At 47.2% G+C, this 14041-nt stretch overlaps 1 protein-coding gene across 1 annotated transcript in view; it reads right to left on the bottom strand.

Annotated features, from left to right (window-relative positions):
* The window catches only part of FYCO1 (FYVE and coiled-coil domain containing 1), an 80098-nt gene that overhangs the window by 32268 nt on the left and 33789 nt on the right, over window positions 1-14041 (bottom strand). Inside the window, exons 11-14 of the mRNA XM_008071389.2 lie at window positions 13042-13209; window positions 10447-10596; window positions 9457-9668; window positions 6365-6509 (exon numbers count right to left, since the gene is read on the bottom strand). Of these exons, the coding sequence (XP_008069580.1) occupies window positions 6365-6509; window positions 9457-9668; window positions 10447-10596; window positions 13042-13209 (675 nt within the window). The remainder of the gene's footprint in view (window positions 1-6364; window positions 6510-9456; window positions 9669-10446; window positions 10597-13041; window positions 13210-14041) is intronic.

Raw genomic sequence — 14041 nt, 5'->3', positions numbered from 1 at the left:
TTTCAGGGCAGTGCTATCAAGGAAATGGAATATACCAGTGATGATAACCTTCTTTCACTGTGGCTTCTAAACTTGCCCAAAATGTGAGTGCATCTGTTTAATTTCTATAATATAGTTACAAGGATGAGGCATAGTTTTAAATGTCAGGTTTTATGCATATTTATTAGATCCTGGAAATCTGTTAAATAGGTATAAAGATGCCTTTTGGGCTTCTGTATCCCAAAATCACTCACCAAAATATGGGGGATCCATTGACAACAGCTAAATAGAATGCACTGAGAAGTAGGCAGGCCAGAAGTGGCTTAACAGTGTGGTTTGGGGACTGGATAGACCAGAGATGAATCGCCAGTTAGTAAGGACCTGGGCAAAGCTCTTAGCCACTGAGTACCTGCTTCCTTTCTTTTGGTGAAACATGGATCCCAACAGCACCCACCTCTCTGGGTTAGCATGAGGAAGACTTGAGGCACTGCATTAAAACACTTAGCACAGTTTGCATTGGGGGTAAAAAGGGTCTAAAATATGGCAGTAGTTATTATCTGTTACAAGAACTAGTGGCACAAAATGGAAGCACTCTATGTCAGTCCATGGGTCAATGAGGTGAGGGAGCGTCTGCAAGGTGCCTTCCAGAGGTGTGTGGCGTGCCACAGGCACCAGGCATAGCTGGGCACAGGCTGGGCCTTGTAGTACCCACAGGATCCCACTGCTTCATGAACAAATCTAAACACATCCATGAGGAGAGTTTCTTTGCTGTATCCAGATCACATGGACCACCGAGCGCTTCCTCAAACAACAAAATCTGCCCTTTCAAGGTGACAAGAATGACATTTATCTTATTTTAATTGGTTTCCAATGGGAGGTTTCTGTCATCCCCTCTGTGCATTCATCTGAATGTGAACACTTCTGACAGAGGGGCCACCAGTCCTGGGCTTCCCTGACAGTATCCTGGCCCAGAGGACCTATGTAGGGAGGAAGAAGTAAAGAGTGAGGAGACAGGCACCTTGTGACATCTCCACAAGTCTCCATGGAGGGAAGCAGCATGGTGTAATAGTAACACAGGGCTTGGGCTCATTCAGACAGTGCTTAGTGACAGTTCCACCACCGTGCAAGTGACACAGCCTCCTAAACCCTGGCTCACCACCCCCCACAACTGGCTTACAACGGCCCTCCCTCAGAGTGCTTGTGAGGCACGGACAGTGCACTCCAAAGGCCATGCTCTGCCCTGTCTGGCCATGGCAACAGGTGCAGTGACTGGGACACTGGGTTTTCCCTGACCAATGCCTGTCCCCTCAAGGGAGGTGGGGGCCTTCACACCTTAGGAAAGCCCTGTCCACCTGTCCCCAGGAACAGCATGGCAGCAGAATCTTCCTTCATCTTCTCTGCCTCCTTAGCCAGTCATTGGCCCCACATTCTCTGGCTCCTTACCGACTACACTTCAGCATAGAGATCAGTTTTTCACACCCCACACCCAGGTCTGTATCATTGCTGGCAATAAACACTGGCACAGCACATGCAGGCTGCAGAGGACCTTCACATCCCGTCCTCATTCCATTCCTGCCACAGCCCAAGCAGAAGATATTGTTGGTACTGATTCCATCCCACAGAGGAGACTGAGGTCAGGTGCAGGGCAGAGCCAGCTCCCGGACTCAGACCCACTACTCCCCTCCACTCACCAGCTTGAGGCTCATCCGAGGCTTGAGGTGCAAGGGAGGACTAGGAGAAAGGGGTCAGGCTGGGTGTGGACCCTGCTGGAATCTACAATGCCCTGGTATGCCTCAGGGCCAAAGGGTCTGTGCTCCTTCTCTGCCAAGTTACTCACATTTGGGGGTGGTTGTGGTGCTGTGGGATCCAGTCCCATTTAGAGATGCCAAAGGCCCACAGACAGTCACATTGCCTGAGATGTGGTAAACACCAGATGACACCAGTTCCAGGGACTACCAGGGAACTAGAAGCCCAGGTGTTGCGAGTGTTCTGGACTGAGGAGACGGTGCCACAGGAAAGCTTGAAGCTACCCTTGCTGAAGGAATGGAAGCAGGGCAAAAAGCATGGGGCCCAGGAGCAGTCAGTGAGGGGGTTGTCACTCTGGCCTTCTCCAAGGGGCTTTCAAGGCAGCATGTCTTCCAGATACCCAGCCCTTCTTAGTCCATGGCCGTTCTATAGGAGGCCTGGCACTATCATCCCCATTTTTCAGGTAAGAAAACTAGTTCACGGAGATTAATACCTGCCAAGGCTTACACAGCAGAGCCAGGGCTAAGCCCCAATAAATATCCTCTCTCTCTGCCCCAAAATGGTGACAACAGAAAGGTTTCACACAGCTCACAAGCTGCAGGAACCTGCCAACTCTGCACTCAGCAAGGCAAAGATCTTGGGTTAAACCAAGCACAGGTGGCTTTCTAACCTTAACCATGATCACCATATCCTGTTCTCATTTTGTTTCTGAGATACCAGGCATCAGATCTCCTAGTTGGCGACAAACCCACCACAGCTCCCCTAAGCACTCTGACCATGAGGTATCAGTTCTGAAGCAATTACTGGCAAAGATGGTCTGTGGGTTCGGGGAGTCTCTGTGGGAGAGCTCAAGCTCACTTAGTGTCATCCAGGTATCTGAAGCAATTTTTCTTGGAGAAGATGCCTGGGTAGTGCAGGGCAAGGGACTAAGTCACACAGCAGGAGATGCGCAAGGCTCAGCCCTTGATGTTGCAGCACAGGGTCAAACGTCACGGAAACAACACACCTCCAAGAAAGGTTTCCCAGGTGTCAGGCACTGGGCTCAGTACTTTGCACACATGGCTCATCCAGTCTTCCTCACAATCCTAGGGATATGTGCTGTTCCAATCTTTTCTGTACTGGAGGGAACTGAGTTCAGGGGGTTGCATTGCCTAGAGCCAAGGAGCCTAGGGCTGGCAGACCAAGGATCTGACCAGGCGTGTATAATTCTGGAGCTCAAGCTCTTCACCACCATACAGTCTGTCTGGTCACCAGATGGGAAGGTCAGGCCCCCAGGAGGCCATGACTGGGTGGAGGTTGAGCAGAGGCCAAGGGAGTCAAAGCCCAGTGCCCCTGTCAGCCCCTGCCCCACTTCCTGGCCTGATTTACCAGCTGACAAGAGCTTGGCTTCCTTCTCTGCCTGCCACTTCTCTGCCTTCTCTTCCTTCTCTGCCGTCTCAAGACCTGAGAACAGCTGGACACCTGGTCAGTGGAGATGGTCGGGGCGGGGCCCAAATGACTGAAGGAGGGGTGTGCACAGGTTTGTCAGAAGGCTCTGAAAAATATCACCTTTTGACCAGAGGCGAGGAGCTGTGCACTTGCTCTACATTCTAGCTCATGGGAGACTGCTTGGGGAGTCCACAGTATCCTGCCAGGTCTCCCTGCCAGGCTAGATTGTGGGACCTCTTCCTTTCTCATCCCTGCCAGGAAGGGTGATGCAAACAACTTCCTTAGCTCTAAAATGTGTCTATGTGTGGAGGAGTAGACATGATGGCAGGGGAAATTAGCGGTTTTTGATGGGTAAATGGGACATGGGGACCTAAGAAGACAGCTGAACTCCAAATGAATCTCAAGCCAGTGGACTGGAGAGGAGTTCTGGGTCGAAAGCCCAGTTCTGACACTTACAAAGTCATGACAAGTTATCTGGCCTCCTGAGGCTTCAGCCTCTTCACCTGCAAAATGGGACACTAATTCCCACTCCTTGAAGGGCTGCACAGGGCCTAAGTGAGGCCATGTGTAAGAACAGTTGGTGCAGGAAAGCACTCAACGGAAGTTTTCAGTAACACTACTTCCAGGCAGCCTTATTTTCCGCAAGGATTTGGATCTAAATAGTGTTTAATTTCTTCTGGATTACCTTAGATTTGCTTGTTTTTTCTCAAAGTTTTTTTGGGGGGCCAGGAATGTGTTTACAAATCCAAGACATCAGATCTCCCACACTTTCTCAGACTCTTGGTGTTTTTGATTGGGTCTTAGGAAAGCTACCAGATATGCTTGGGTTTATCTCTAGCTAATACACACAAAAAGCATCTGCCAATGTGGTCCGTAGCTGACTTGGAAGGGTGGCTCTTCACCCAAACAAGTAAAGTGCAGAGACTACAGGTTCCCATCTGTCACTCTCAGATCCGCCTTGGCGGCTGTGGGCTGGCATGCAGGCAGTTTCCTTTCCCTGGAACAGTTCCTAATTTCCCAAGACCAAAAACACACATGATTGTCAGTGGTCAGAACACCTGTTTTTGTTCTTACTGGGAAAGGGGAAGGTGAGGGGAGAGGAGAGAGGGCTGCTGGATGGTCACTTTCTCATGCAGGCTACAGGAGGTGACCAGACACTTTCAGGCTGAAGGCATCCTCCCAGGCCCCCAGGGCTCACGGACCTGCTTACCTTACCACCTATCCCCTGGCTTCCCGGGTGATTAAGGCAGGTATGGCTTAGTTACTGGAACGGAACATGCCCTGGAGACTGCTGGGCCGTGGGATTAGGGAGAACACTGCAAGCTCACACGGTCAGGGAAGCCTTCAGAGGGGGCCGTTCCAGGAAGGAAAGGAAAGCCCAAAATCACAGGAACAACAGTGAGAAAGGGCTATCTTGCGCTTAGGGATCAGGTTGCCTCTATTCATGAGGCTACAACACAGCAAGTTCAGTCACTCTATAGACAGGGAATGGAGGGGTGGAGATGCACTTAAGTCTAAAATCCCTTGCACTGAAGATTAAATACATCTCCTCTCACTCGGCAGAAATTCTGAATCATCAATCTGACAGATCAATCCTAGTCCTCTGAATTCTGGGCAGGAAAAGAGGAATACAGATCTCAGTGTGAGTTAGTAAGAGCATCATAAATAGTCCTTCACTCCAGGGAAAGTAGGTCATGAAGTGTTTGGGACCTAGGAACCACATAAATTCTTCCTTGAGCTTCTAATCAGTCAGTGCTTTGTTATAGAAACTTATTAGAACCAGATACCAGTGGCTGAGAAGAAACAAGCAAGGACCTCTTCCTATGAGTCTCCTGGCACAAATGCTTGACATTTTTATATGGTGGCACTCTGCAATTTACTTCATACTGTAAAATACTAGCCCTTACAAAACTCTGCTTGCAAACCTTGTTAGAAAACATTATAAAATACATTATAAAAATAAGAGGGCTGAGGGAGAATAAGTACCACCAGACATCCTTGTGGCTGACGTTTTGGCCCTCTGAAGACCACCTTAACTGTGTAAGCTGCAGCGTTCTCTCAGCAGTTGGGAAAATTTGGGGGATCCAGGTCACTGATTAAGGGCAGCATAAGATACCAATGAAAGGGCAAAGAACAGGCAAGGCGAGTGGAAAGTTCCTTGGGTTCCACTGGGTGCAGGGTACAGACTTGCTTGTATTTTTATTGCTGTTATAACTCTGGGGCTTTGGATGGGTTTATCTGCAGCTAAAGGGACTTGTGAGAGAACATATCTACCCAAGACAACTGCAACTAAATCCGAGCTTCCTTTCTCACAGCACTGCTAGTGGCCTGATTAGTGTTTCCATAGGATGAACTGGCTATGTTGCAGCCTCATGGATACAGCCAATCAGTTTCCTGAACCCAAGACAGCCCCTCCTTGCTGTAACTTCTGTGACTTTTTCCTTCCGGCAACGGCCCCCTCTGAAGCCTACTCTGACTATGTGAGCCTGCCGTGTTCTCCCCAACCCCAAGGCCCAGTGGTTCTGGAGCATGTTCTGTTCCAGTAACTAAGCCACTCTGCCCATATCACCTGGCAAGCCAGGGGACAGGTGGTAAGGTGAGCGGCACCACAAGCCTGGAGGCCTGGGAGCAAGGCTTTAAAAGAGTGACATGATGCTCTGAGCAAGAGCCAAGGGCAGCACAGCAAGAGTTGCTATTATGGGCTGAATTATCCTGCTAGCAGAGATACACTGTGGGTATGTGTGCATACAGAGAATGACAGTGTGAAGAGACAGCCCCATCTGTAAGCCAAGGAGAGAGGCCTCAGAGGAAACCAACCCTGCAGGCACCTGGACTTAGATTTCTAGTCTCCAGAGCTGTGAAAAGATACATTTATGTTGTTTAAGCCACCCAGTCTGAGGTATTTTGTTATAGTACCCAAGCAAACTAATGTAGCTGCCCATGCCAAGAACACAATCCTTAATGGCAGTGCTGAAATCAGAGCACCATGGAGACTTCCCAGGAACTCTCTGACAAGGTTCAACACCCCTCACTCCCTAGGTACTCATGCTCTTCAAGGGCCATACTGCTCAAGCACTATTCTGAGGCACCTTCCTTAGGCAAATACAGCCAATCCTGCTTCCGGTATCTCACTTTTCTGGTTCTTTGGTAAGAAAGCACAAGGGCCAGGCATGAAATGAGCTCTCAGGAAACGGAGATGACATCTACTCACTGTTCAGCCATGTTTGGATCAAGAGAATCTGTTTCGGTGGGTGTTTCAGGCAAAGAGGAGCCAGACTCCTGTATCTGGCACAACTCCTCATCTGTGATGATATCAAACACAGCATCGTCTGGCGGCCTGCAGTCTATGCTTGCTCCTGGGTGACAGAGGCAGATCGGAGAGAAAAGACATATACACCATTATGCATAGGGTGGGCAAGGGCCCTTAGGAAAGTGAGGGGGTGCAGCTATGCACACCAGCCACTGGGACACAATTTAAATGATCACTCTACTGACTGCTATTCTGTCCAGATGTGAGAGAAATGGCTGTTGGGACATTCTAGAAAAGTAGAGGAGGGCTTACAGATGAAACTGAATACTCAAAGTCGGGGCTTAAAGTGGTTACAAACTTTTGCATATAATCTGAGGCTCCTTGTTTAGAAGGAAAAACCTTGTCAAGAAAGAGCCTAGCAATAAAGAAAACACACTTCTGTGCCATTGAATCCTTGCTCCATAAGACACAGGCCATACTCAGTCATGTCTCTTTGAAAGCAGGAATCTATCTAAACTGCATTTCGCCTAATCCACTGGTGGGTGGAAAATAACTTCCTTCTGCTCAAGGACTTGCAGCAGGCATTCAACTTCTGACCAGGGACCTCGTGTCTGACTCTGTAGGCCGCTTACTAAAAAGGTCACTGTAAGGATGCCAGTCACCCACCACAAGCACCTTCCAATATATGTCATGGAAAATGTGAGGGCAGATCTGAAGTCAAAAAAAAAGAGCAGACAGGAAATGTCAAAAATCAAAACAAGTCACCTCAGCACTCTGGCATGGTATCAACTCTGTAGTCAGTGGAACACCAGCCAGTGAGTCTGGGCAAGGAAACCTCCGAGGTTGTTTAGCAAGAACGGTTCATGTGCACTACAAGTTCCCAGCTGGCCCAGTCACATGACCATTGGGACAGGCTGTGCATTAGAAGGAATGTTCTTCCTCTTGTCTCAAGTCTGCATAATAGAGAGCCTTAGGCATAGGTGGAGAAAAGAGACCAAGGATTGGTTTGTCTCCATAGACCCAGCCATACTTCTGAAACTGCCTTCGAGGCTGGCAGAGGGAGGAGAAAGCAGGCCACAGCAATCCAAAATTATTTCCACTGAGAGAAATCCAAGAGTTAAATAAATGGAAAAGTATACTATGTTCATGGATTGAATCAATTGTATTAAAATAACAATTCTAACCAAATGGATCTAGAAATTCAATGCAATCCCAATGAAAATATCACCAGGATTTTTCTGCAGAAATTGATAAAACTAATTCTAAAATTTATATGGAAAAGCAAAGGACATAGCATAGTCAGTACTCTGATAAATAACAAAATTGGAGGACACAGTCTACCTGATTTTTAAGATGCATTACAAAACTATAGTAACCATAACAGTGCAATATAGGTGAGAGAATAGACACAGAGATAAATGGCATAGACTAGAAAGTCCAGATATAGACCCACACATACAAGGTCAACTGATTTTTGACAAAGGTGCAAAGGCAATTCTATGGAAAAAATAAGACTTTCAATTAGTAGTGCTGAAATCACTGGACAATCATATACAAAATACAAAGTATGCTTATACTTCACACCATACACAAAATTAATTCAAAACTAATCATAGACCTTAATGTATAACCTAAAGTCACAAAACTTCTAGGAGAAAATAGAAGATCTTTATGTCTTTGTGGTTAAGCAAAGCTAGGTATGATGCCCTACTACCACCAAAAAAAGAAAGAAAAAATTTGATCCATAAAAGAAAATAATTGATAAGTTGGACTTTATGAAAATTATGAACTTCTGCTCTTCAAATGAGACTTTTGCTCTTTGAAAGGCAATAAAAAGACAAGTTACAGGTTGGGAGAAAATACTTATAAAACACATATTTGATAAAGAACTTACATCCAGAATATATAGAGGACTCTCAAAATTCAATAATTAAAAAACTTTTTAAATGGGCAAAAGATTTGAAGAAGATATACTAATGTTCTGCAAAGTACATCCCCCATCCTGGGAAGTTCTTTGTACCTAACAAAATAAAGGGACCTGCTGATCTTCTTTGTAATCCACATAAACAAAAGAGGAACTCTCAGTAATTCTAAAACCTGGCTGGCCTGCACCTAGGCAGAGGCCAAGGAGGAGTTCATAGGGGCCAATTGCAGATGGCAGTGGTGCTTGAGCAGAGAGGAGACCCACCTCTGCCCATACACCTCAGCTCTGTCTGCCTCGCTGTGCTCCACATCTAAAGTCCAAAGTGCCAGAGGGCAGCCCAGGCTGGTCTGTTGCCGGGTGCTTGAAGCAGAAGCAGCAGGACCCAAGCTCCACTTCCTTTTATTGGACTGAATGGGAGGACCCAAGGGAGAATACATCCTGCTTGGCTATGAAAAGACAGTGTGAGCCTCAGGAAGAGAGTGAAGAATATGGATGGCTCCAGACACTCTAACTCCTGACCTCTGTGAGAGGGTGGACATCAGCGTGAGACAGCATTTTCCAAAGCATAGGGTATTTCACTGGCGGTAAATGTGTTAAGAGGTACATAGACCTCATGTTAAATCACAGCCGGGCACGGTGGCTCAAGCCTGTAATCCCAGCACTTTGGAAGGCTGAGGCAAGAGGATTGCCTGAGTCCAGGAGTTCAGCAACTTGGTGAGACCTCATCTCTACAATAAACCAAAAAATTAGCCAGGCATGGTGGTACATGCCTGTAGTTCCAGTTACTTGGAAGGCTGAGGTGGAAGGATCACCTGAGCCCAGCAGGTTGAAACTGCAGTGGCCATGAACGTGCAACTGCACTCCAGCCTGGGCAACAGAGTGAGACTCCAACTAAAAAAAAAAAAAAAAAAATCACACTGAATCATGTCAGGAGAAAGTTATTCACTTTTCAACCCTCTTTCAACCCTAATTACATTAAAAAGGAAGTCTCAAATTGGTGGTTATATATTTCTAGCAGCTCTTTAATATCTAAGTTTAGAAAACAGTGAATTTAGCTTGTTAGTGCTAACTAGCCACAATGACATGGGAGTGGCACCTGGAGAACACAGTGCAGTAGCAGGAGTCTGACCTTGGCCTCCAATGGCCTGGGTCCCAGCTTGGGCTGGCAACAGCATGGGGCTGGGCTCTCCCTGGCTAGTGCCTGAGCCAGTACTATCAGGGGAGCCAGGGCCTTCGCTGAGCTTCTGGAAGCAGGCTCGGCAGCAGCGCTCCTTCTTGCCACTGTGCTTGGTCAGGACATAGTTGTTGCAGCAGTAGTAACAGAAGATGCGGCCACATATCCTGGGAAAGAAACAAGCACAGGCTGTGAGGATGATGTACTGTACTCATGTGATCTGCCCAGCACCAGAACTGGGCTCTGGATGTCACATGGCTCTCAGCCCCACTTTAGAGTGTGGCTGTAGCCCATTTTCATAAGATTTCAGTAAAGCCATCTTGGTCAGCCCTGTGAGAGAATACTATTTCCTAAGGTCCTGGGAGGCAGGACAGAAAGCATGGATGAGCCCACCTTCCCTGACACCAGGTTGCCGGTGTGCCTCCCATACCTCAGGGGCTGAGGCTCTAAAAGACCACAGATTCTTACAGGCCTATGGTGATGATTCCCCATGTGCCTCAGCCTAGCCTGAAGTTCATCTTTACCCATCCTTCCCTGGGTTCTTGAGGATCTTTGCTACCCTGGCATTGCCTTGTGTTGCTCTAATGAAGCCTCAGGCCAGCTCTTACTGGGTTCCAGTAACACTGTTCCCCTTTGGTCCCCTTAGGCTGAGAAATGGCTGAAGAGTTGCTGGCCTCTGGGTGTACCACGTCCCCGTGGATCCCTTTAACTCTGCCCTCATCTCTGTATTTCACTCTTTACTTTCAGGGAGCCCTGAGTACGCTGCTAGAACCCTAACTAATATATCCTCCTAGCCTGGTTCCCTTAAAACTCAAAGGCGAAGTGTGCTTCCTAGACAGTCAGCCATGATACCAACACTTATTACATAGTCCTCATTCAGAGCCATTTGCTCTGGGCCTGGGCCCTGCCAGGGTTTTGGCATTGGCCCACAAGCCGCCTGCTGACCTGCAGTGGTGCCGCCGTACCATCCAGCTGAACTCCCGCTTGCAGTCAAGGCAGTGGTTCGCCTCCACGTCCCCAAGCCACCTCTCTTCGGCACTGAGCTTCTGTTGAAATTCCAGGGCATCTGATTTCTGCCAGAGAGCATCCTTGTCCCTGGGACAAAACCACATTAGAAAAAAAGAAGAAAGAATCCATGAAAACAATAGAATAATCCTTGCTTCATTTCAAAAGACTGCCATCAAATTCCTAAGTCACAGAAGGAAAATTAAATTTTTATCTTGGAAATGCACTCTGTCCCACACTAGGTTTCCTTTGTCACCCCCAGCATTCAGGCTCTTAACTGATACTACATGTGTGAGACTCTGCAGGAGGCACAAGAAGTCCATGGAAGGTTCTGTCCAGTGCAAAGAGTACCATCCAGCACTGACAAGAGTCACACATCATTCAGGCATCTAAACAGCAGTGCCAATGACCATGAGGATTTTACGCTAAAACATGCTGCCGTGTTGACAAACTACATGTGGTAAGCCCAAGAACCGTGAATGTACTCCCTACCCAAATCTTAATATCCTTGAGGCCCTTCACATTTTCATGGTTTATTCAAGTATCACTGGAGAAGACCAAAGATTTCCCAGCCCCAAAATCTGATCAGAGGTTAGTTGACCTCTTCTGTTCCTCAGAGAGATGGTAAGGTCAATCCTCACTTTCTGAAAGAAGTGTGAGTCTTTCCAGAAAGGCATGGCAGTGTCTGAACATGCCTGCTGCAACGAAGAGATGTATACAGAGGCTTCCTCATGGCTGCCCATGAGGATTTCTAGGGCTGATGGTTCTGATAAGGGAAGTTTAGCTCTTCCCCGTATGGAACCCCAGCCACATCCTGAGGGCTCATGGGGTTGCAGCAGTGCCTCAGTCCCTGGTGACACGATGCCAGAGCCCCTCCGGTCCTGAGAGAGACTGCCTCCGTCACTGGCCAGGTGCCACAAGCAACCACAGAAAATTTTCCCCAAATAAAAACACTTGAACATGGAATTACTGGCTTTTTAAAGCATGCTCGAAATTTTTCAGGAAGCAAGAAGACTCATCCTCTGGACCAGCCTCATTCTCCCAGCGGGTCCCCAGTATCTGAGTTGTCTGTCCCTAGAAGGCCAGGCACCCACACTCTGGGAATGTGGAATGATGTCAGGAACTGAGCTTTTCCATCACCCCCCTCAGGCCACAAATACCCTGAGTGCTAAGTATATATATTGATGCTATTTGGGTAGAGCTTTTACACTAGTCATAAATTTAATGTCACCATTTTGCAACACTTATTGAATTATTCAATCTAGGCATTGCTGATTTATGACTGCTATCATCACAAAGAGAGGGTTAATCAGATCATATGTACCTCTTAGAGGGAAGATCCAAAACTATAAACCAATTCTATGAAGTCTTGCCAACATTTTGAACCTGGGTCTAAGCAAGCCACTAGTAGAGCAATGGTTCTCAACTCTGGTTCACCAGTACCTGTGTCCCAACACAGAAATTCCAATACAGTTGTTCTTGGTGGGCCTGGACATGGCATTTTAAAACTCACTCCCCTAGTGATTCTAATGTGAAGCCAAGGTTGAGAACCACTGCTCTAGATCTATCAACTCAGAAAGTGCAAGGGAGGGATGAATGAATATGTAAAATGACACCATGGGGATGCAATCAGCAAAATCCAGGCTGTGAGAAATTTGACCAGATGAATGATCTAGCTTCTTCAAAAATAAATCACAAAGAACAATGCTGATAGGGAACTCAGTCTAAAAGGGACATAATAGACATATCACTATTTGCAATGTATGGATCTAATTTAGATCTTGATTAGAACACATCATGAAAAAATGATAAGGCAACTGAACAAATTTGAAACTGACTAGATACTTGATGATATTAAGAATTATTGTTCATTTTTGGAAGCATGGTAATGACATTGTAGTTGTTCAAAATAGAGAGCCCTTGTCTTAGAGAGGTACATACTGAAATTCATGGATGAAAGATATTATGTCTGGGATTTGCTTCATAATAATCTGGGAAGGTGGGGAAATGGGAGAACTACAGGTGCAACAAGAGCAGCCACAAGATGAACACTGTTGAAGCTGGGTGATAGGTGCCCAGGGGTGCCTTTTATTTGACTCCACTTTTGTATATTTGAAATTTTCCATAAAGAAAAGTTTTTAAAAATCTTGGGTAACTTTCCAACATTTAAAAATCAGGAATTTTCAGGTGAAAATCCAGGCTTCCACCTTCTCTTGAGAAGTAAAGTGATCTGGCAGCTCTGGCCCGAGACTGATGTGGCAACGACAGGCAGGGACAGAGCACAGCTATGCCCCCGGTTTCTCACAGTCCTCCCAGCCCAGTTCCACTGACCTCAGCTGTCTGTCCCTGCAGGCACTGGCGTTTAGGATTCTTTGTACTGGTGAAGGTAGGGTGGAGGAGAAGGAGAGAAGGGATCCTGAGAGAGGGGCAAGAGAATGGGAAAATTCCCAAAGTTTTCTTTTAAGAACAGTCACCTTGCTTTACAGTAAAACAGAGCCGGAGGAAGCCCTATCTGCCAGTTTGGCCAACACTCACCTGAGCAGTTCTATTAGCCGCTCTTCGAGGTACTTTTTGGTTCTGTTCAGGTCATCCAGGTCAGCGAGCATCTTCTGGTCATTCCTCTCCCGTTTGGTCACCTCCTGGCAGAGTTTGTTGTAATACTCTTGGATTTTTGTGGTGGCTTTTTCAAGTTCCTTCTGGGTCCTAGGGGAGGAATGGTAAGTTTTCTTGATTAGCTATCACTTCCAGCTTCCTTGGTGCCTCTGGGGTCACCTGGGCCTCTAATGTGGGGTCCTGCTGCCCTCCCAGTGGGGGAACCTCTTGGCATTATCTGCTCAGAGATTATGTAGTCTTCTAGCCTTCAAGACTCTCCTCACACCCTCCCCTGCACATACAAAAAGGCATTCTGGTAGGGCAGGCTGATCCCAGGTTGCTAGAAGTACTCTAAATAAGTAAAACTCTGCACCCCTGGGCTTTTGGACAGACACTGAAGTTGTAAGAGGAGCCCGATGGACAAGGCTCATGGGCTGGTGATTGGGGAGAAGGAGCAGGAGGAGAAAGGAGTCAGAATAGGAAGGATAGAGATGTAGCTCTCTGGAGGTGGCCACACAAAGCGGGCCCGTCTTCCATGTCTTTGGGACTCTAAACAGGGCATGGCACTGAGCCCACAGCAGGCACTCTGCTGAATCTGCACTCCCAGTGGCTCTATCTGTCAGCCCTCCGAGGCCCTAGGAATTCTCTTTTGTGTGTTGTAGGGTACCCTGGTCTACAGCGGGTGCTGCTGGCTGAACTTGCTATCTTCCCAACCTTGCCCATTCCACGTTCAGCTCAGCTATCCCCCAGGGTAGTGCTTTTCCAAGGATGACCCAGTGGGACACAGTAAAAAATCCACACAACAGAAGGCCATGTAGAGTGACTAATTAATGTGTACCTAATCCAGCCCTTCCACATCAAGTACAAAGTTGTCAGGAGGTTGTTTACCAGACTCTGTCCACTAAAATGATCTCATGAGTATGCACACATGTGTACACACACA

The sequence above is a fragment of the Carlito syrichta genome, unplaced genomic scaffold (genome assembly GCF_000164805.1).
Source record: "Carlito syrichta isolate Samal-C Ts95f unplaced genomic scaffold, Tarsius_syrichta-2.0.1 Scaffold314306, whole genome shotgun sequence".
NCBI classification, from domain to species: Eukaryota; Metazoa; Chordata; class Mammalia; order Primates; family Tarsiidae; genus Carlito; species Carlito syrichta.
The sequence above is the reverse complement of the archived record's forward strand: the minus strand, read 5'-3'. Positions and strand labels throughout refer to the sequence as shown.